Source organism: Hyla sarda, chromosome 4 (assembly GCF_029499605.1).
Source record: "Hyla sarda isolate aHylSar1 chromosome 4, aHylSar1.hap1, whole genome shotgun sequence".
Classification (NCBI taxonomy): Eukaryota; Metazoa; Chordata; class Amphibia; order Anura; family Hylidae; genus Hyla; species Hyla sarda.
This window is the reverse complement of record NC_079192.1, coordinates 298,450,303-298,472,250: the sequence shown is the minus strand read 5'-3', so window position 1 is coordinate 298,472,250 and position 21,948 is coordinate 298,450,303. Positions and strand designations below refer to the sequence as shown.

The window sequence follows — 21,948 nt, the reverse complement described above, 5'->3', positions numbered from 1 at the left end:
CCTGGCCGCAAGCCCTTTTATAGATTTCAGACTCATGCTGGAGTCCTAAATCTTAGACTGCAGCCAGGACACAGACAAGCTCAGCACTGCTCCCTGCCTGTCAATCAGACAGGCAGGAGCCAGCACTGTGCTCATAGCACAGCAGGGCATACTCCTGACTCTGCCTTACTGCATGCCCTCATTCATTTTACTATCTGAGCTCTGATCTTTCTTCTCTCTGCACATGCAGTTGAAAACAAAGAGGAGAAGATTCAGAGCTGCAGGCTGCTGTCACCGCCTCTATGCTGGGCCCCGCCCCCTTCCTCACACTAGGACGGCTGAATAAGCAGCCAAGAAGACAATAAATAAGGTAGAAAGAGGGGGTTTTGAATGAAAAGAAACACAGGGATAGTGTCAGTGAGAGTCAGGGACATATGTGGGGGGGACGGGGGATTAGGGAGAGTTTAGATCATGATAGGTACTCTTTAATATACCAACTAAGTGCATCAACTATGTCTTAGAGGTTGATCATCTAGTTGACAGTGCTTGCTCATAAGGTCATGTGCAGAGACAGTATTTAAGCATAACATTAGACAACCTGTGAGAGTATGCTCACACTGAAGAACTGACAAGGCATTTACTTGCGTAAATTAGAGTCAGTATTCAGCAAACATTCCCCAGTTCCACCTTGAATCAAAGTTCCAATGACTTTACTGGTCTTTTTCCCACTTTCTTCTCGAGACCGCGACGCGGAATCATAATCGATTGAACGTGTTCATGACAAAAGATAATGACAAAATTTGTTTAGAGCAGAATTAAAATTATATTGATGCAAAAATTAGGCAGAATTTTCTTGAGGCTTAAACCACGAAGTGACTAAACTTCCTCCACAGAATTTCCTGAACCTCCTCCTGATTTCTGCACCGAGCAGAAGATGACAGATTTGCTGGATTTCCTGATCAAAATAATTCCTCGTCAATTCCTCAGTGAGATCATACCCTAAAGAGTCAGTCATGCACATGTAGCATATTGAAAAGTCTGGAGAATTACCCACAAAGATTTATGACCTCGATTTATAAGAGTATTAATGTAAATATTGGAAATTATACTTACGGAGACATTTGTTGGAAGTAAACATCTGCAGGAAGGCATTGCACTCTTCCTCCTTGTTGGCACTACCTTCACAGGTGCACCACAGCGATGTATCCATACTTGAGTTGTTAATAAAGTTTGGGGTAACTGTAGTACCTGTTTAAAGAATAATAAAATATGCATCTGGATTTCATATAAAAACTAGACAGATGTACTACAATTGAGTAAATGGAGTATAATGGTATTATATCTATATATTATAACTACATTTCCCTTCACAGAACGCTTGACAACACAGGTCAGGGAGTCAAACCAACAGCGGTGGATGCACCGGGACAACCGTTTCGTGCGTAATGACGCACTTCCTCTAGCCTACACTCCGATGCTAAATTCTAGTGTTGAGGGCAAATATTTGAAATTAAAATGTTTACCAGGAATATCGGCACTTCACTATTTCGCAAATATTTACAATATAGTGATAATGACGAATATTCAGTTTTTTTTTAATGCAAATTTTTATGCAAATTTATGCGAATATCGGCACTTCCAGACTGGACACTGATCCCTCCCTCCCTTTTAGGTGAGAGACATAATTGCTCATGCGCACTATGGAAATTTCATTACGAATTTTCGAACATAGCGATTATGCAAATTTGCGAAAATATGCGAATATTCGTCCATATATTCATGAAATATCGCAAATTCCTATATATGGCCCCTGCCTCTCATCACTAATGTTTGGTGCCGTCTTGTCATCTTATTTCCACATTCATCTATACTACAGTTCCCCAGACTGAGCACCATGTCAAGCAGGACAGTTGCGCTGTCGGTGGAGCGTCTTCCGCTCCAGGTGGAGCATGGTACTAGAGCAGTCTATCATTATCTCAGCAGTGACGGTGAGCTGTTTTCTCTAGAGTGCATTGACATTTTTTTAAGTGTACCTGTCGTCAACAAAAACGTTTTATATAATGTAGATAATACCATTATATGTATATTTGTAATATACATTGGTAAAAAAAAAAAAAAAACGTGTATATTTTTGTCCCTGCAGCTATTGCCTGTGTGTCTCTATGAGGAGACCAAATACATGTGAGGTGAAGTGAGGGTGGACAAACAGGGCTTTGTGCACTAAGAAAAAGCAGGACAGTGAGAACCACTGTTATAGAGCTTCAGTGCACAACCTTTTTCGCGACTGTACCCCCAAAAGGGTGAACGTTTGTCTGCGGAAGAAATAGAAGTCATAAAGTTACTGATTTTCATAATGGCGTGTGCTTACCTTTATACTAATGCGATACTTAATCCCCCTGTGCCATTATTCCCCCCTCCATCTGATCCCCTTTTGCCATTATTCCCACCTCCATCTTTATCCCCTTGTGCCATTATTATCTGATATGGCAAAAGGGGATCAGAGGGAGGGGGGAATAACGGCACAAGGGGATTAAGATGGAAGGGGGGGGGAGGGAGGGATAATGGCAAAAGGGGATCAGAGAGAGAGGGGGGATAATGGCACAGGGGGATTAAGATGGGGGGGGGAATAATCATTACCCCCCTCCATCTTAATCCCCCTGTGTCATAATTCCCCCCTCCCTCTGATCCCCTTTTGCCATTATCCCTCCATCCCCCTCCATCTTAATGCCCTTGTGCCATTATTTCCCCCCCCCCCCCTCTGATCCCCCTGGGCTAAAGAGATATATATATATATATATATATATATATATATATACACACACATCTTTAGCCCAGGGGGATCAGAGGAGGGGGGGGGGGGGGGTGGGGTGGGGTGGGGGGAAATAACACACACACACACACACACACACATACAATAACATCCCTCCCTCCCATACACTTAGTTTTAACTATTTTTTATTTTTTATTTTTTTTACAATACCAGGCCTGTTTCGGTATATGGCACTCCCAGAGTCCCGTTCGGCAGGCCGCACAGAAGGGTGACATCCTCCTGCGCTGTGCGGCAGCTCCGAGCAACTTCAATGGACGTCACACGTCTGCCTGGCAACCACGCAGCTCCCATAAAGTAGCCGCGGCCGGAGCTGCGGTACTTTACAGAGAGCTGACGCGCCCATTCCCCGCTCTGCGCTGACAAATACTGGCCAATGCATGGCTGGTGTTTGTCAGCGCATTGCGTACCCCCGCACAACCAGTGGCGTACCCTTAGGGGCACACGTACCACCAGTTGAGAACCCCTGCTCTATAACATGCTCCTGGCTCATACATCAGGGTGATTGACAAGCCAGGATCTTGCACAGATCCCTGCTTGTCCCGCCCTCACTTCCTGTATTTGGACTCCTCATAGAGACACACAGAAAATAGCTGCAGGGACAGCATATTTTCACCCAAAAATATACATAATTTTTAACCAATGTATATTACAAACATACATATAATGGTATTATCTACATTATATCAAAAGTTTTTGTTGACGACAGGTACACTTTAAGCTGCAGTCAATGTTAGGTCATAAAATATTCATTATCTATTCAACTATATGATGTCTCCTCCTATCCCTATAGGTCCCAAGGGTCAGACCTCCATGCATTAATTAAAGGGGTAATCCAGAGACAAAAAATGTAATAAAGAAACTTACTAATATATTTTTAGCCATACTCCAGAGATCTTCTATATGTTAGAATTGTAGATTGTAGAGATCACAAAGGTCTGAGAACAGTCAAGCTTGACCAGATATGGAGTCAGTCTTAGGGGAAGTAGGAGGGGTAACTGGTGGAGTGAGTCTGGAGGTGTAGTGGGTCGAGGTCAGCCACAGGGTCCAGAGAGACAGAAACTTATCATGTGCCCTGGTTGACCAACTGGTCAATTCCTCAAACCTGCAAATGTCATTGACTTTATTTCTCCAATCCAACATTTTCAGGGGAGGATTGTCCCCATTTTCACATAATCAGAGCTTTAGCTGCTGCTATTAGGTGGACTGCTAAATTCTATTTGGATGAAGGGAATGATGATGCCTAAAGCAATAATACCCATAGAGAAGGTAATAGGGGTAAAGGTGACCTCTCGCACTATGTCTTCAAATTGCATTCCCACCAGATGTGTGATAGAGAACCCACATGTCTATCACACCTCCAGCACTATTACATGGAGGACAGTTTGTAGGTATGGAGCCATTCCGGAGTCTTATACCATCTCAACAATAGTGTAAAGTAGTTCTTCTAAAGTCTCACATGTCTGGAAAAGCCATGCACATGACGGAGGATGATTTAGATTTTTCACTTAGAGAGGGAGATACCAAACTCTTGTTCCCAGGAATAGATGTATGCTGGCTTGTGCAGAGCTGGAGGGCTAGTGAGTAGTTTGTAGACTGCAGGGATGGTTTGTTTACCAGTGTGTGAGGCTAGAATGGTCTTGCAGCAATGTTTGAAAATGACAGATGTGTAGAAAGGCAGGATTATATGCAGCTAGAGGGGAATCTAATCTGGGCATCAGGCATCCTTTTGTCGTGCAATATAGTCGCTATAGGGGAAACAAGCAAGCCATGAGAGTAGAGATGAAGGATAGCAGGGGAAGGATGGCATCCCCTTTTGACATTGGGCCCTGTAGCATAGGTGAAATAGAGGGGTTGGATGGTTACAGCCACAAATCGACAAACGCCACGCCCCCTCCCATAGACTTGTATTGACGGGGGCGGGCCATGACGCAACGATGCTCCGGCCCTTGTATTGCCCGTCATTACATGCAGAGCGATCTCGCTCTACGCAGTAATGATAGTGGGGTGCTGCAGCAGCGGGACCACGGCGATCTGACATCTTATCCCCTATCCTTTGGATAGGGGATAAGATGTCTAGGGGCGGAGTACCCCTTTAAGAAGAGAGCCAACAATGGCATCTCTGACCAGGGAGAGTAGTTCATAGGGTTCCAGCAGGGAGACCATATCCAGCCAGCAATTCAACTGAATGACTTTGTAGTAGGCCAGGATGTCAGGGAGAGCAATACCTTCTTTGTCTTTGCGCTGGGGTAAAAGTCTATGAGCAAGGTGTGGGCGTTTCTGTCGCCATAGGTATTTATAGAGAAGGGAGCAAAGTGTTTGGAAGAAGGTCATGGGAAGGGTAAATTGGTGCCATCACCTTTATGTGTAAAATCTCCGGGACTGCAAATGAAGGGGTATATCTCATTCTTTAAGAAGCTGTGCTATAGAGGGCGGTGACTGTTGGGACAAGAGAAAAACATTAAGTAGTTTTGATTTACTATAGTTAACCTAAAAATTGAAAAGAGTGTTAAAGTTCTACGAGTAGTGGGTGGGGAGGGTAGGGGGGGGGGGTTAGAGGGTTGTGTGACTAAAAATAGGAGGTCATCTGCGTCGGGTGAACCTGTAGATGCATGAAATGACTGCTCATTAGATTTTAAGGCAGCAGGAAGCCTTTCTCAGTCACAGTAGTTTCCATCAGAACATGTTAACTGCTGTCTTATCTGAAAAAACGCTTCCAGCTGCCTTTAAATCTAATGAGCAGTATGATAAGCTCCCCCCTCTTCACATCAATGATCTGTCCTCAGCAGACATAAGGGGGACAGGAACGAATAAAACTGCTTTTACAACCTGTGATGTGATGTCACAGCTATAATGGAGACAAATATGGAGAGACCTGTGCAGTATGGCTAATAACATTAGTAGGTTGCTTTATTATACTTTTTGACATGATACCCAGGTTGTTTCTTTTGATGGACAACCCCTTTAATATGCGTTAGAACATTATAAGCAGGAAACCTATTTTCAATCATAAGGGCCCTTATTTTTAGGACTCACCAATCATCCTTATGTAGGATTTTATGCATAGATCATGTTGTTCTGGAGAACAGGTTTCTTTGTTTTTCTCAGACAGGCGGCACTGCTCCTTGTAGTCCAAAAGTCGCGATCTGAAAGAGTTAAAACGATTGTTACAACTTGTGTATAAGCAGATTGCACCCTAAATACATCTGTACCCTGTTACTATGTCAATTTATTTTTGGCCCATATCAGCAATTGAATTTCTAAACCAGGTGAAGTATACTTGGCTACTAAAGGTGGACATACATTAAAGGAGTACTCCCCCCCTAAACATCTTATTTCGGATCATAGCCAACATAAAATTTTCCAGTGACTTATGCCACAGTGGCTCCTATTTAGGATTTATCAGATAGACCTCCACATGCATTAATGAGAGTGTAGATGACCTTGTCACTTGTTTTCCTTTAGGTAATAACCACTGCATACAGGGAACATCTACAAGACCAGCCCTTATGACCCAGTTATCTAGTCCTCACAATTTTTCATTGTCAAAAGAGTATTTTTCCTGCTTTTAAAAAAATCAATTCAAGGGGTGACTGTTCATCTGCTGCCATAGATATCCCCCCACTTGACAAGAGCGTATTGAGAATATCAATGATGTTATTCCCTTAATCTGACGGCAGCTTTACTCTTAGTACTGATCAGTGTGCATTACGTTAACATGTAACTATGTGCTGTCCTTTATACTCCATACATCAGATTTTCAATGCTAAAATGAGTCCACATGCAGAATATTGACCCAATTCTTTAACACAAAACTGCACAGGTTAACCATCTAGTCTTTTGTTAACCTATTTTTAGAGACCATCCATTAAATATGTGGTATCGATTCCACAGATCCATGGGCCACTATTTTAAGGGGATTCTTTAATTCCCCCAAGTGTTCACCAAGACAGAAGACAGGATAAAGGGAGCCCAAGGGGCCCTAAGCTTTTGTCTCTATGAGGCCCAAATAATACTGTTATACTGACGGCAGCCCTTTTTCTTATTGCTTTTCAAAGCTACCTCAGATATAGGTAGTACTCACCTGCACAAGTTGTCCTTCATGCAGGAGTCGTGAAGCTCCAGGCAGTTTTTCTTGATTTTTTCCTCAAAAGAACACTTTGGCACTATGTTCATGCGTCTACGTTCTCCACAGTTTCTATCCTCATCGCATGGGCAAAATAGGAGCCTCTTTGTAAATTCCATGGGGATCTTTTTAATAAAGTTCCTGAGGTGATTATGACACTTCCGTCGATCGCAGGAGCCTTCGGGATTTATAGGTCTGCAGTGAATAACATAGTCGTTCCTCAGCTGAGTGCACTTCTCATCTGAACTGCAAATAGTAGCTTCATTCAAACATGCATTAGATCCCTCAGTGAAGGGGTCAGACTCTAAAATGCAATAATATAATAATTCTGTTAGAGTAATAGTAAATAGAATTGGCAGTAAAGATTTTCAGATTTGTGCATAAAAAAGGAAAAATTGGGGCAGCTGCCCTTAGTAACCAATCATATAATGTCTTTAATAATCTATCATGCAATAGAAAGTGAAAGCTTTGATCATCATTGTATGAGATTATTTACAGGAGTCTAGGTTTCCTTAACTTTAGATACCTACATTTGAATAATAAAACATTTAGTTGTAGTGTAAACTTCCAAATGCCCAGAGTAGCGGAGGGTGAATGCTTAAATTCAACCAGATGAACCTCATCCATCACGCCATGATTAATAACACTTGGCACTTCAGGTATCTCAAGCATTTGGGAAGGAGCAATAGTTATTTGGTTACATTTTCTTCTTTTAAAAGCAGAATTTGTTCATTCTGTAACATGACATGACCTCCTTTCACCTCTGTGCTGTCATCCAGTTAGTTTAGTCACCAATCATGATGTCTTTTGAGTGGGTGGTTTGTGACCACTCCTCCCATTACAGTATGTCTCAGACTTCTCATAAGACCAAACACTGCCCAGGTTGGCTGCCATTAGCCCTTGACCCCTAAAGACGCTTGTTTAGGGCAAATATATTGGGGAAACTGACATCCTGTTCACTAAAGTGCGCTAAACACAATACTCTGGTTTATAGTGCGGGTGAACAGCATTAAAACAAGGGGTTACTTGCATGATTCTGTGTAAGGCTGCATTCACAGCACGTTTTTGCAATACAGTTCTCAGATACCTTTTCAATTTGAAAACCGTATTGAACCGTATTGAAAACCCTATGCATTGACTAACCATTGAAAACCATATGCTAAACAATGCATCCGCTTGCATCTATTTTGCTTCTTGTACGGTTTTGTCCTTTTTTTTCCAGTACCCAAAACCATAGCCTACCACGGTTTTTTGTCTGGGTAAAAAAAACATTTTGAAACCGTATACGTTTTTTTTAAAATATGGGAGTCAAAAGGTAACCATAGAGAACCGTATGTGCGTACGGTTCCATCCAGTTTGCACCATATGGTTTTTGACTTTGCATAGTTTTTTTTCTTGGAATTTCAATCAAACCAAACCGTATACGGGTTGAAATTTGTACACACGTTGTGATACAGTTTAGTACGGTTTTAAAGCCAAAAACCTGATACGAGAACTGTATTGCAAAAACGTGGTGTGAATACAGACAAAGTAAGGATAGCTCACCATTACCAGTGCTGTAAAGAAGAGGACCATAGCAGAGACATGACCGCTTGGTATTTTCAGTGCAGCCTGGACCACATATTAAAAACACTCTCTGCCCGGACAACTCCTTTAAGATCCCCATACACTTTAGTCAAAAGTTGGTCAAACCTTCTGATTTCGGGTGCACCAACCGTCTAAAGTTTATGGGGACTTCTGATTCTTCCCTGACAGATTATGTTGGAGCAGAGAAGTGGCAGGTATGTTGAATTTGAACTCTGCCAAACTATTTATTCATATATATATATACACACACACACAGAGGTCAAGTCCTGGAAAAAAAAAATGTGGGAACTCACCCAAGATTTCTAATACCAGAATTGTCCGTCTCCAGAGGTCTTCTGCTCTGGTCTGAGATCAAGCAGACCAGAGCAGAAGTTATCCGATAATACTGATTAGTGCTATGCCCCATGCATAGCACTGAACAGTATCAGCAATCAAGTGATTGCTATAATTAGTTCCCTATGGGGGACTATTAAAGTGTAAAAAAAAAAAAAAAGTTAAAAAAAAATTAGAAAAATCCCCTCCCCCAATAAAAATTTAAATCATCCGTTTTCCCATTTTACCCCCCAAAAAACGTAACAAAAAATGTATAAACATATTGGATATTGCCACATGTTTAAAAGTCTGAACTATCAAAATATATTGTTAATTATCCTGTACGGTGAACGGCGTAAACGAATGAAAATAAAAAAGTCCAAAATTGCTGCTTTTTTGTCACATTTTATTACCCCAAAAAAAATGAGCCCTCATACCGCCCCATATACGGAAAAATTATAAAGTTATAGGTGGTCAAAATAGGGCAATTTCAAACATACTGATTTTGTTAAAATAGTTTGAGATTTTTTTTAAGCGGTACAATTATAGAAAAGCATATAACATGGGTATCATTTTAATCGTATTAACCCACAGAATAAAGAAAACATGTCATTTTTACTGTAAAGTGTACAGCGTGAAAACAATACCCTCCAAAATTTGCTAAATTGCGGTTTTCTTTTCAATTTTCCCACATAATATTTTTTTGATTGTGCCTTACATTTTATGGTAAAATAAGTGATGTAATTACAAAGTAAAATTGATGACGCAAAAAACAAGCCCTCATATGGGTCTGGGTATCAAAATATAAAAGAGTTATGATTTTTAGAAGGCAAGGAGGAAAAAACGAAAATGCAAAAACAAAAATTTGCCTGGTTCTTAAGGGGTAAACCCTCTGTGTTATCCTACTAGGGGGCTGTTCACATTACCATGCTTAGAATCTACAAAAAGATTACATACAGTTACATCAGGTGACTCGCACGTGACGTCTTCTCTGATCAGAGTTGGTTACTTTCCTTTCTCTTCTTCACCCAGAATGTCATGACAATTAATTCCAGACACAACTTGTCTCCACAGAACCTGCAGGACAAACATTTTAGGCTCTGCCCCTTTCCAGCACCTATAGTGCCCCAAACAGTAATAATGCCCCCCCCCCCCCCCCCCCTGTAGAGATTACCAGCCCTCCTGTATAGCCCCTATAGACCCCGACCAAAGTTAGTTACCATCACAGTCTGACTCCACAGTAGTGGCTGTTCTGTTCCTCATTGGCGGGCAGCGGAGGGCCCGGTGTATTCTAGCAGACGTGACGGTCTCAGCACGTCTACTCCCAGCAGCTATTGCCATGTTAAAGTGGTAGAGGGCAGCCGCATTCCTAATGTGGCGCCGACGGCCCTGGGTGACTGTCACTCAAGAATACACACTGTAACAAATTACCTTTCTGATAAACTGTAACAAAACCTTCATATAATTAAGGACACAGCCTATTTTGGCCTTGAAGACACAGAAAGTAAACTTTTTTTGCTTTTTCATTTTTTCCTCCACGCTTTCTAAGAGCTGTAACTAATTTTGCCTTCTGCAGACCCATATGAGGCTTATTTTTGCACAACCAATTGAACTTTGTAATGACATCACTCATTTTACTATAAATATATATATATATATATATATATATATATATATATATATATATATATATATATATATATATTATATATATATATAGTAAATTTGAGTAGCCGTATTAGTCCAGTGATGCAGATGCAAATCATAAAACATTGCAGTATCTTGTAATCCCTTTTTTATTGGACTAACAGCATTTTGTAGAGACAAGCTTTTGGGATTCCTCCCTTTATCAAGTCCAAAGCAAATCTAAGCTCACAAGTAGAAGACACAGGGATAACCCGTATGGACACATTAACAGAACAGATCTCTGGCTTAGTAGAAAACCTATTAAAGCCCTTTGTCAAAAACACCAGCAGCTCCATACAGGATACCACTGACTTTCTTAACTAACTCAATCAGATTACAAACTTGCCTGCAAACTCCATATTAGTAACAATGGATGTAGAATCCTTATACAGCAACATCCCTCACAGAGATGGAATTAATGCCTGCTCCCTGTTCCTCTCATCCCAAACCCACAACCGGAAATACAGCCCTGGAGTCATCACTAAATTAATAGAATTCATCCTAACACACAACTACTTCAGCTTCAACAGTGACATATCTACAAATGATGGGCACTGCAATGGGGACCAGGATGGCACCACAATATGCCAACCTATTCATGGCTGACCTTGAACAATGATTTCTAGACACACAACTTCACAAACCCTACAGATACTACCATTACATTGATTATATTTTCATCATTTGGACAGAAGGAAAAGAAAAACTCAGAAAGTTTCATGATGCCTTTAACACATTCAATCCATCTATCAAACTCAAAATGGACTTTTCTACTGAAAGTGTGAACTTCCTGGAAACTTCTGTCACAATAATCAGGAACACACTACAAACGTCTGTGTACAGAAAACCCACAGACCGATCCAGCTATCTACATAAATCCAGTTTCCATCCATCACACACAAAGAAAGGCATCAAATACAGCCAAGCTACCAGGTACCATCGCATCTGCTCCAACCCTGATGACAGAGACCTGCACTTACAAACACTGTCTGAGAAATTCAAACAAAAAGGATACAATCCAGGGACAATCAATAGGAAAATACACTCTGCCCTTCAAACACCACGGGAACACCTGCTACAATACAGAGAGATACAACCATCACCACGCGTACCACTGGTAGCCACATACAATCCGGCCCTTGAAGAAATACGAAAAATTATCAAGGACCTACAGCCGATATTGGCGGAAGATGAGATGCTAAAAGAAATCTTCCCTGAATCTCCCATCTTGGCCTTCAGACAACCACACAATTTAACCCCTTCCCGACCTATGACATACCTGTACGTCATGGGTGGCAAGGTGTTCCCGACCCATGACATACAGGTACGTCATGGACATTACTGCCGCTACTCGCGGCATCCCGCAGCGCCCGGAAAGATGGTGGCTATCACTGATAGCCAGCCATCTTACCGTGCGACCACGGGGGGTTTCGTCCCCCACCCCCCCCAGCGATCGCTGCTATCAGCTGGTCAAATCTGACTAGCTGATAGCAGCGTTTCGCTATGAAAATACTTAGCAGCGCGGTGTGTGAGTTCCGGTCACGGGGATCGGGACACACACCGCTCTGCTAAGTGTCCCTGTCCCGTCCCCCGGCGTCACTTACCCGTCGGAGCGGAGTCCCGAGCGGTCCCGGCGTCCTCCGTGCGGTCCCGGCGTCCTCCGTGCGGTCCTGGCTGCGCTGCGTCCCGGAGGTGAGTTTCCGGCAGCAGTGCGGCATCTTCATTGGCAGCAGTGAGATCGCCGTAAAGCGATCTCACTGCTGCCTCTGAGAGTTTCAAAACTGCAACTCCCAGCATGCCCAGACAGCCTTTGGCTTTCTGGGCATGCTGGGAGTTGTAGTTTTGCAACATCTGGAGGTCCACAGTTTGGAGACCACTGTATAATGGTCTCCAATCTGTGCTCTTCCAGATGTTGCAAAACTACAAATCTCAGCATGCTCAGTTTGTCCAGGCATGCTGGGAGTTGTAGTTCTCTAACATCTGGAAGAGCACAGATTGGAGACCATTATACAGTGGTCTCCAAACTGTGGACCTCCAGATGTTGCAAAACTACAACTCCCAGCATGCCCAGACTGCCCAGGCATGCTGGAAGTTGTAGTTCAGCAACATCTGATCCTTCAGATATTGCCGAACTACAACTTCCAGCATGCCTTGGCAGTCTGGGCATGCTGGGAGTTGTAGTTTTGCAACATCTGGAGGCACACTAGTTGGGAAACATTGTCCGTTTCCTACCTCAGTGCCTCCAGCTGTTGCAATTGTTGCAAAACTATAACTCCCAGCATGCACTGACAGACCATGCATGCTGGGAGTTGTAGTTTTGCAACAGCTGGAGGCACACTGGTTTGGAAACACTAAGTTTGGTTGCAAAACACTTGAAAGTTTATTACTTAACTTAGTGTTTCCAAACCAGTGTTCCTCCAGCTGTTGCAAAACTACAACTCCCAGCATGCACGGACAGCCAAAGGGCATGCTCGGAGTTTGCAACAGCTGGATGTTTGCCCCCTCCCCCCAATGTGAATGTACAGGGTACACTCACATGGGCGGAGGTTTACAGTGAGTGCTGCAAGTTTGAGATGGCGCAAATTTTGCGCTGCAGCTCAAACTTCCAGCGGCAAACTTGCTGTGAACCTCTGCCCATGTGACTGTACCCTAAAAACACTACACTACACTGACACTAACCTAAAATAAAAAGTAAAAAACACTACATATACACATACCCCTACACAGCCCCCCTCCCCCCAAAAAATGAAAAACGTCTGGTACGCTACTGTTTCCAAAACGGAGCCTCCAGCTGTTGCAAAATAATAACTCCCAGTATTGCCGGACAGCCATTGACTGTCCAGGCATGCTGGGAGTTTTGTAACAGCTGGAGGCACCCTGTTTGAGAATCACTGGCGTAGAATACCCCTATGTCCACCCCTATGCAAATCCCTAATTCAGGCCTCAAATGCGCATGGCGCTCTCTCACTTTGGAGCCCTGTCGTATTTCAGGGCAACAGTTTTGGGACACATATGGGGTATCGCCGTACTCGGGAGAAATTGCCTTACAAATTTTGGGGGGCTTTTTCTTCTTTAACCCCTTATGAAAAGGTGAAGTTGGGGTCTACACCAGCATGTTAGTGTAAAAAAATAAATTTTTTACACTGACATGCTGGTGTTGCCCTATACTTTTCATTTTCACAAGAGGTAAAAGGGAAAAAAGACCCTCTAAATTTGTAACGCAATTTCTCCTGAGTACGGAGATACCCCATATGTGGGCGCAAAGTGCTCTGGGGGCGCACAACAAGGCCCAGAAGGGAGAGTGCACCATGTACATTTGAGGCGATTTGCACAGGGGTGGCTGATTGTTACAGCAGTTCTGACAAACGCGAAACAATAAATATCCATATGTGACCCCATTTTGGAAACTACACCCCTCACGGAATGTAATAAGGGGTGCAGTGAGCATTTACACCCCACTGGTGTATGACAGATTTTTGGAACAGTGGGCTGTGAAAATGAAAAATAAAATTTTTGATTTGCACAGTCCACCGTTTCAAATATCTGTCAAACGCCAGTGGGGTGTAAATGCTCACTGCACCCCTTATTACATTTCATGAGGGGTATAGTTTCCAAAATGGGGTCACATGTGGGGGGGTCCACTGTTCTGGCACCATAGGGGCTTCCTAAATGGGACATGCCCCCCAAAAACCCTTTCAGAAAAACTCACTCTCCAAAATCCCATTGTCGCTCCTTCCCTTCTGAGCCCTCTACTGCGCCCACCGAACATTTTACATACGCATATGAGGTATTTCCTTACTCGAGAGAAATTGGGTTACAAATTTTAGGGTGATTTCTCTCCTTTTACCCCTTGTAAAAATTAAAAAATTGGGTCTACAAGAAAATGCGAGTGTAAAAAATGAAGATTTAGAATTTTCTCCTTCACTTTGCTGCTATTCCTGTGAAACACCTAAAGGGTTAAAACACTTACTGAATGTCATTTTGAATACTTTGGGGGGTGCAGTTTTTATAATGGGGTCATTTATGGGGTATTTCTAATATGAAGATCCTTAAAATCCACTTCCAACCTGAACTGGGCCCTGAAAAATTAAGATTTTGAAAATCTTGAGAAAAATTGGAAAATTGCTGCGGAACTTTGAAGCCCTCTGATGTCTTCCAAAAGTAAAAACTTGTCAATTTTTTAATGCAAACACAAAGTAGACATATTGTATATGTGAATCAATATGTAATTTATTTGGAATATCCATTTTCCTTTCAAGCAGAGACTTTCAAAGTTAGAAAAATGCTAAATTTTCAAAATTTTCATGAAATTTTTAGATTTTTTACCAAGAAAGGATACAAATATCAGTGAAATTTTACCGATAAAATAAAGTAGAATATGTCACGAAAAAACAATCTCGGAATCAGAATGATAAATAAAAGCATTCCAAAGTTATTAATGTTTAAAGTGACAGTGGTCAGATTTTCAAAAAATGCCCAGGTCATGAAGGTGAAAATGGGCTGGGTCATGAAGGGGTTAAAACAAAAGCTGGTCAGCCGAAAATTACCTACAGAAAGAACAGACACAGAGAATGGGACCAAACCCTGCACCAAACCTCGCTGTAAACTCTGCCAACAAATCTGCACCAAGATGGCAGCCACCCACAACAACAAGACATATAACATTAGGGGACTATACTCCTGCAACATCCCCAAATGTGGTCTACATGATACAATGCACCAAGTGTGACATGGGGGGGCTACATTGGTGAAACCAGCCGGAAATTCAACGAAAGGATGAATCTACACAGACATTCCATCAACCGCCATAAAGAAAATGACTACTGCACCCCAGTTGGACACCATTTTACCCAAACAGGCCACTTCATACATGATCTTACAATCAGGATACTGAGAGGGAACTTCAAAAACACACAAGAGAGAAAGACATTTGAAGCCAAAATGATACAGTTTTTTGACTCGAAAAACAGGGGACTCAATGTGGATTTGAGCTTCATATCTCATTATCAAAATTTCTTATAACCTGCACTGTATTCTCTTTTACATCTCACTATGTCCTGCTAATTATCAGTCTTTCCCCTGCTCCCCCCTCCCTTCCCCTTTTTCTCATCCTTGTCTATTTAGTCTATGTTCCTATAGCAGGACAATTTATGGCCCATCTTAGTGTGAATTCTCCACATCTATTGTCTTAACCCCTGCATATTTGTGAGATGTAACCTGTGTCTTCTGCCTGTGAGCTTAGATTTGCTTTGGACTTGATAAAGGGAGGAATCCCGAAAGCTTGTCTCTGCAAAATGCTGTTAGTCCAATAAAAAAGGTATTACAAGATACTGCAACATTTTATAATTTGTATATTATATATATATATATATATATATATATATATATATATGGCACAACCAAAAAATATAATTTGTGAGGGAAATTGAAAAGAAAAATGCAATTTAGCAACTTTATTTTGGGGAGGGGGGGTGTTTAGTTTATTTGGAGTGCACTATATGGTAAAAATGATATGCCATCTTTATTCTGTGGGTCAATATGATTAATCTGATACCCATGCCTACATGCTTTTCTATTATTGTACTGCTTTAGAAAAAAATAAATTAAAAAAAGCATACATATACACACACACACATATTTATATATATATATATATATATATATATATATATATATATATATATTATATATTATATATATATATATTCTGACCCCCTATAACTTTTTTTTTAACAAACCTCCTCCTCATGTAATCATCTTACTACTGGGGTGACACACTAACAAACCCCTCCTCATGTAATCTCCTTACTACTGGGGTGACACACTGTAACAAACCTCCTCCTCATGTAATCTCCTTACTACTGTGGAGACACACTGTAACGAACCTCCTCCTCATGTAATCTCCTTACTACTGGGGTGACACACTGTAACAAACCTCCTCCTCATGTAATTGCCTTACTACTGGGGTGACACACTGTAACAAACCCCCTCCTCATGTAATCTCATTATTACTGGGGTGACACACTGTAACGAACCTCCTCCTCATGTAATCTCCTTACTACTGGGGTGACACACTGTAACGAACCTCCTCCTCATGTAATCTCCTTACTACTGTGGTGACACACTGTAACAAATCTCCTTTCATGTAATTACCTTACTGGAGTGACATGTGACCTCTCCTCCAGCTCAGCCCCGCCTCCTCCACAGCATCACACAGGTTCTTCAACCACGATCTCTCCTCTCCTCCACAGCTAAGCTCCACCCCCAACATGTGATGGTGACATCATCACAGGTGCTACATCTCCAGCATCTAGCAGTCCGGGCCAGGGGAGGAGACGGAGGGAGGGTAAGAACAATTCAGAGGTCGGTCCTGCAGGACTAGTGTAACAGGGACGGCGTTCCTCCTCTGGAAAAAGCAAAGGAACGCCATCCCTGTGCATTGCTGCAGGACTCGAGCCCTGTCTGTGTGTGTGTGTGTGTGTGTATATATATATATTATATGTATTCTTATATAGATGTATATATTCTTGTGTATATATATATATATACATACACACACACACACACACACACACATTATTTATATACATACACATTAGTTTTTAGGTCCCTCAAGCTTCAGGAAGGTTTAACAACAAAAATATGGTTTCCATGTGACTCATTCTAACATCCAAAATGTTGTATGTGAAACATAAGGGGAATGACCCATCACATTAAGGATGAATGATCCTGGTGTAATAGTACCATGTGTGAAAACAGACAGGGAGAGCACATGGATCCAGATGTTTTTACTCAAAACAGCCTCTCAATATGTAGATATACAGCTGTCAAAATGTGTGAAGAATTCATTAGGTCCTGGGGTGAGTGGAAGAAATACCTTAAAACATCACTTACATGGTACTATACATTACATTATATACAACTTTAGACATGTCACAGGGATGTGTCAGATGTTTTGATTGGTCAGAATCTTAGTGCTGAGACATCCTGAGATATATCTATGTAAAGTGTGTGACAGTAAAGGGATTCATCCGGCTATATATCTCGATCAATGGGGGTCTTTTTGTTTTGATTAACCTGACATGATTGTCCATGCATACACGATCGCATAAAAAAAAAGTGTATTTAAAAAGAAGGAAAATATAAAGGAAGGACCTTTCTTCCTCATGGATCCACTTTGACAAAAAACTGCAGTGGTAGTTTCCCCCCCAAAAAAAAAATTTAAAGTGGAAAAGTAGCCCTATTATGGCAAATCTGTATGGGGATTTTACATTATGTATGGACAAATATGTTGCTGGAGGTAAATGAGCTCAATGAAGAAATATGGAAAGTACCCTACTATATTTGGGACCATAATGGCGTGAGAGATGCAAATCATATTTACCAGGCATGAAAGGAGAAAGGTGCATGTGCTTTGTTTCCTCCTTGGTTTCTAAGCCATCTACATATGGAGAGTTATATGGAGCCAGGTAACCTGCAGGCAAAAAAAGGAAATAATTGTAAATAATATGGACACACATTCAGTCTGGTCCCTCAATAATAAAATAGTGCCCTCTTAAACAGGGCAATTATTGGCATCAATACCCCCCTGTAATAGAGCCAGCAGTCAGCCAACGAGTAAGCAAACTCTCAGCTGTTTTGAGGACCTTAGAGTTCAGTTTGGAATGTGATTACAATAAAAGGACTGTGTAAACAGCGCCACTCTTGTGAGTTGAGCAGAGAAAAATATTAGGCATGCAGTATTTTTTACTACTTAAAGGGGTACTCCAGTGAAATTTTGTTTTTAAATCAACTGGTGCCAGAACATTAAACAGATTTGTAAATTACTTCTAGTTAAAAATCTTAATCTTTGCCGTACTTGTCAGCTGCTGTATACTACAGAGGAAGTGCTTTTCTTTTTGAATTTATTTTCTGTCTGACCACAGTGCTCTCTGCTGACACCCATGTCCATGTCAGGAACTGTCCAGAGCAGGATAGGTTTGCTATGGGGATTTTCTCCTGGTCTTGACAGTTCCTGACATGAACAGAGGTGTCAGCAGAGAGCACTGTGGTCAGACAGAAAGGAAATTCAAAAAGAAAAGAACTTCCTGTGGAGCATACAGCAGCTGATAACTACTGGAAGGATTAATATTTTTTAATAGAAGTAATTTACAAATCTGCGTAACGTTCTGGCACCACTTGATGTAAAAAAAAAAATTTTTTTCACCGGAGTACCCCTTTAACGCTCGTCCTTTTAACAGGTTGAGTGGTGAAGATCCCTTTAGCGGAGCTCAGTGGCAGTGTGAACCTAGCCTTAGTTATCATCTTGTAAAAATGTGTCAGTGTTGCTCTTGGTACTAAAAATTGGTGGCAAAGTGGAATCCTGAATTAATATGGAGGTCCAGTAATATATGACAGGAGAACATTACTGGTATAGAAAAAGATTCATTTCTGCAATATTATTTGTGGAAGGTATGGACACGATCATAAGAACACTGTTAAAAGTTACAACATACATTTACACATGAGACAGAAAGCTGTGTAACATGCTCACCGGGTATAAACACAGGATGAACAGTCCAATAAATGTTCAAACAAAGCTCTTCCTTCTTCATACGCTGACACTTGCAGTTGATGATGGGATTGCGGGAAATGAGCTCAGCTGCCTTTTGACATTCTGGTGCATTTAAAAGGTACGCTGCATCTGCTGTAGAGCAGTTCTTTAACACAAGGTAAGAGCTATTGCACAGAGCATCATTCTTACACAGCAACTCCGCTGATATGCAATCCTTTGGTTCCAAAGACTTAACGGACAGGGTGAAAGCTGAAGAAGGAAAGACATGAAGATTATCTCCTCTCCTTCTTGGCTAGCATTATTAATATTCAACTCAAGTTAAAGGGGTATTCCAGGAAAAAAAAATATTTAATGTATCAACTGGCTCCAGAAAGTTAAACAGATTTGTAAATTACTTCTATTAAAAAATCTTAATCCTTTCAATAATTATCAGCTCCTGAAGTTGAGTTGTTTTCTGTCTGGCAACAGTGCTCTCTGCTGACATCTCTGCTTGTCTCGGGAACTGCACAGAGTAGAAGAGGTTTGCTATGGGGATTTGCTTCTAAACTGGGCGGTTCCCGAGACACGTGTCATCAGAGAGCACTTAGACAGAAAAGAACAACTCAACTTCAGAAGCTCATAAGTACTGAAAGGATTAAGATTTTTTAATAGAAGTAATTTACAAATCTGTTTAACTTTCTGAAGCCAGTTGATATATATGAAAAAAAGTTTTTTTCCTGGATAACCCCTTTAAGCTTTTAAATGGGTTGTCCAGTGGATTAAAAAATAAAATAAAATCGTATTGTCTTCAGGCTGCCTTGTAAATAATAAAAACTCCTCACCTTCCTACGTTCCCTTCTAGTCTCTGGTATCAGGGCATTCTGTCTGTCCCCTGGGCTACAGAGCATAGCGTCAACAGCAGGGGAACTTTTCAGCAACAGCAGGAGGCACTATATGGGTCGAGTCACAGGCGGATCCACAGCATAAAATATGCTGCGGATCTGTTACGTGTGACCCCACCCTTAATGTCCACCTTTGCAAACCAATGTATTTCCAATGTTCCAATAGAAGAAGCTACTTTGCAAGTAGTCTTAATTGAAACAAAAATATTGTTGTTTTATGTATGCAGACTTGTTCCAATGTACAAAAACAAGGCATCAATGGAAGGCAATATGACTGCAGGCTCAGACTACATAGGGTTTGTGGTCTGTATAGAAGCTGTAAACACAAAACAGTAGGACATTTTCAATTAAAACTACTTGCAATGTTGCCTCGTTTTTCTTTTAGATGTATTGAAGAGTTATAAAATGTATGTGAAGGTTGGGAAAATATTCAAAACTGACTTTTTTTTTTTTCATTTGTGCAGACTGCGCCAGATTGGGAGAAAGTGTGGCACAAGACACATTTTCAAAAGAATTTTGCATTGTTTGCATCATGTAAGACTATTTCTTTTCCCAACCACCTCCTCTGGGGGAGAATTATAAAACAGAGTGGTGCAGTTGCCCATAGTAACTAGAGATAAGCAAAAAATTTTTACATTTGGCCAATTCGCTGATTTTTCCCCCAAAATTAGTTTCGGTCCGAATTTATTCGCAGCGAATCGCTGTTAACAACGGCTATTTCTGGCCTACAGAAAGCCTCAATAGGGGTGTAGAACACTTTGCCTTGCTGTAACACACATAATGTGTGTGCTGGTGTAGTGAAATAATACTGTTATTCAGTATGACATGCAGATCATAGGCATTGCTATCAGAATCACTGTCGCAGTGTGGCACAATGACAGAGCCTGGAGGTGGCATCAGTATGAGGAGACCATTATAGTGGCTGAATGACACAGCATGGAGGTGGCGGCAGCATGAGGAGAACATATAGTGGCTGAATGACAGAGCCTGAAGGTGGCGGAGGCATGAGGAGACCATATAGTGGCTGAATGACACAGCCTGGAGTTGGTGGCAGCATGAGGAGACCATATAGTGACTGAATGACACAGCCTGGAGGTGGCGGAAGCATGTGGAAACCATTTAGTGGATGTATGACACAGCCTGGAGGTGGCAGCAGCATCAGGAGTCCTGAAAGTGACCCGGTGACAGGGTGGTGCGGTGGGTGGCAATACCAGTACCCAGTGATGAAGGTGGGTGAAAAAAGGAGAACTTGGCATCAGATGTGTGGCATCAGGCGGGTGGCAGGATCAGAACAGTTGCTGAGGCAGGTAGGCAGAAGAAACTCTTTTGTAAAAGTGTTAGTGTGCACAAGTAAGTATTGAGGGTATGCATTACGTAAAACTTAACTTTTAATAATATGCTTAGGATAAAATATATGGACCAATTTTTATTTTATTTTTTTAAATCAAACAAAAGAAAAGGTGTGCAAAAAACACCATGTGCCACCTATACCACCAAGTATTGATGTGATGCAAAAAACTCTAAAAAGGTGGAAGGGAACATTTTGTCCATTGTTTTCAACACCCTGAGTTGAAAACAATATCTTTGCTACGGCCATGGCCACCCCGCTACCCTGAACCCTGTCACACAACCCGCTACAGTTTTGTGCCAGTAGTGAGGGTCCAATAAGGTGGAGAGCCAGAAGTCATCCTGCTGCTGGATGGTGACAATTCGATGGTCTCCCTGCCTCCATCTCCACTGCATACTGCCATAGTGTGTCTAGGTCCTCTGTCTCGCCTTCCTCATAACCCTCTAGCTGCTCCTCCTCTCCTGTCAGATGACTAGAAAAACCGCCCATCTCGCGAAACCTAAACTGTGCTCCACTGTGCCCTCCCCCTCCTCCAGTTCAGCCCCCACAGGGCTCATGTGTCTGAGATGTAGGCGCCTCAGCGCTCTGACCAGCCATCGTTTCCAACACATGTTGTAGTAGATGAAGCAGTAGAATGACGTTGTTCAT

General features: G+C 41.7%; 1 protein-coding gene across 1 annotated transcript in view; it reads right to left on the bottom strand.

The window, feature by feature from the left end:
• The window catches only part of GFRA3 (GDNF family receptor alpha 3), a 54,007-nt gene that overhangs the window by 4,749 nt on the left and 27,310 nt on the right, over nucleotides 1-21,948 (bottom strand). The window contains exons 2-6 of the mRNA XM_056569406.1: nucleotides 19,051-19,320; nucleotides 17,902-17,991; nucleotides 6,891-7,236; nucleotides 5,843-5,952; nucleotides 1,093-1,227 (exon numbers count right to left, since the gene is read on the bottom strand). Of these exons, the coding sequence (XP_056425381.1) occupies nucleotides 1,093-1,227; nucleotides 5,843-5,952; nucleotides 6,891-7,236; nucleotides 17,902-17,991; nucleotides 19,051-19,320 (951 nt within the window). The remainder of the gene's footprint in view (nucleotides 1-1,092; nucleotides 1,228-5,842; nucleotides 5,953-6,890; nucleotides 7,237-17,901; nucleotides 17,992-19,050; nucleotides 19,321-21,948) is intronic.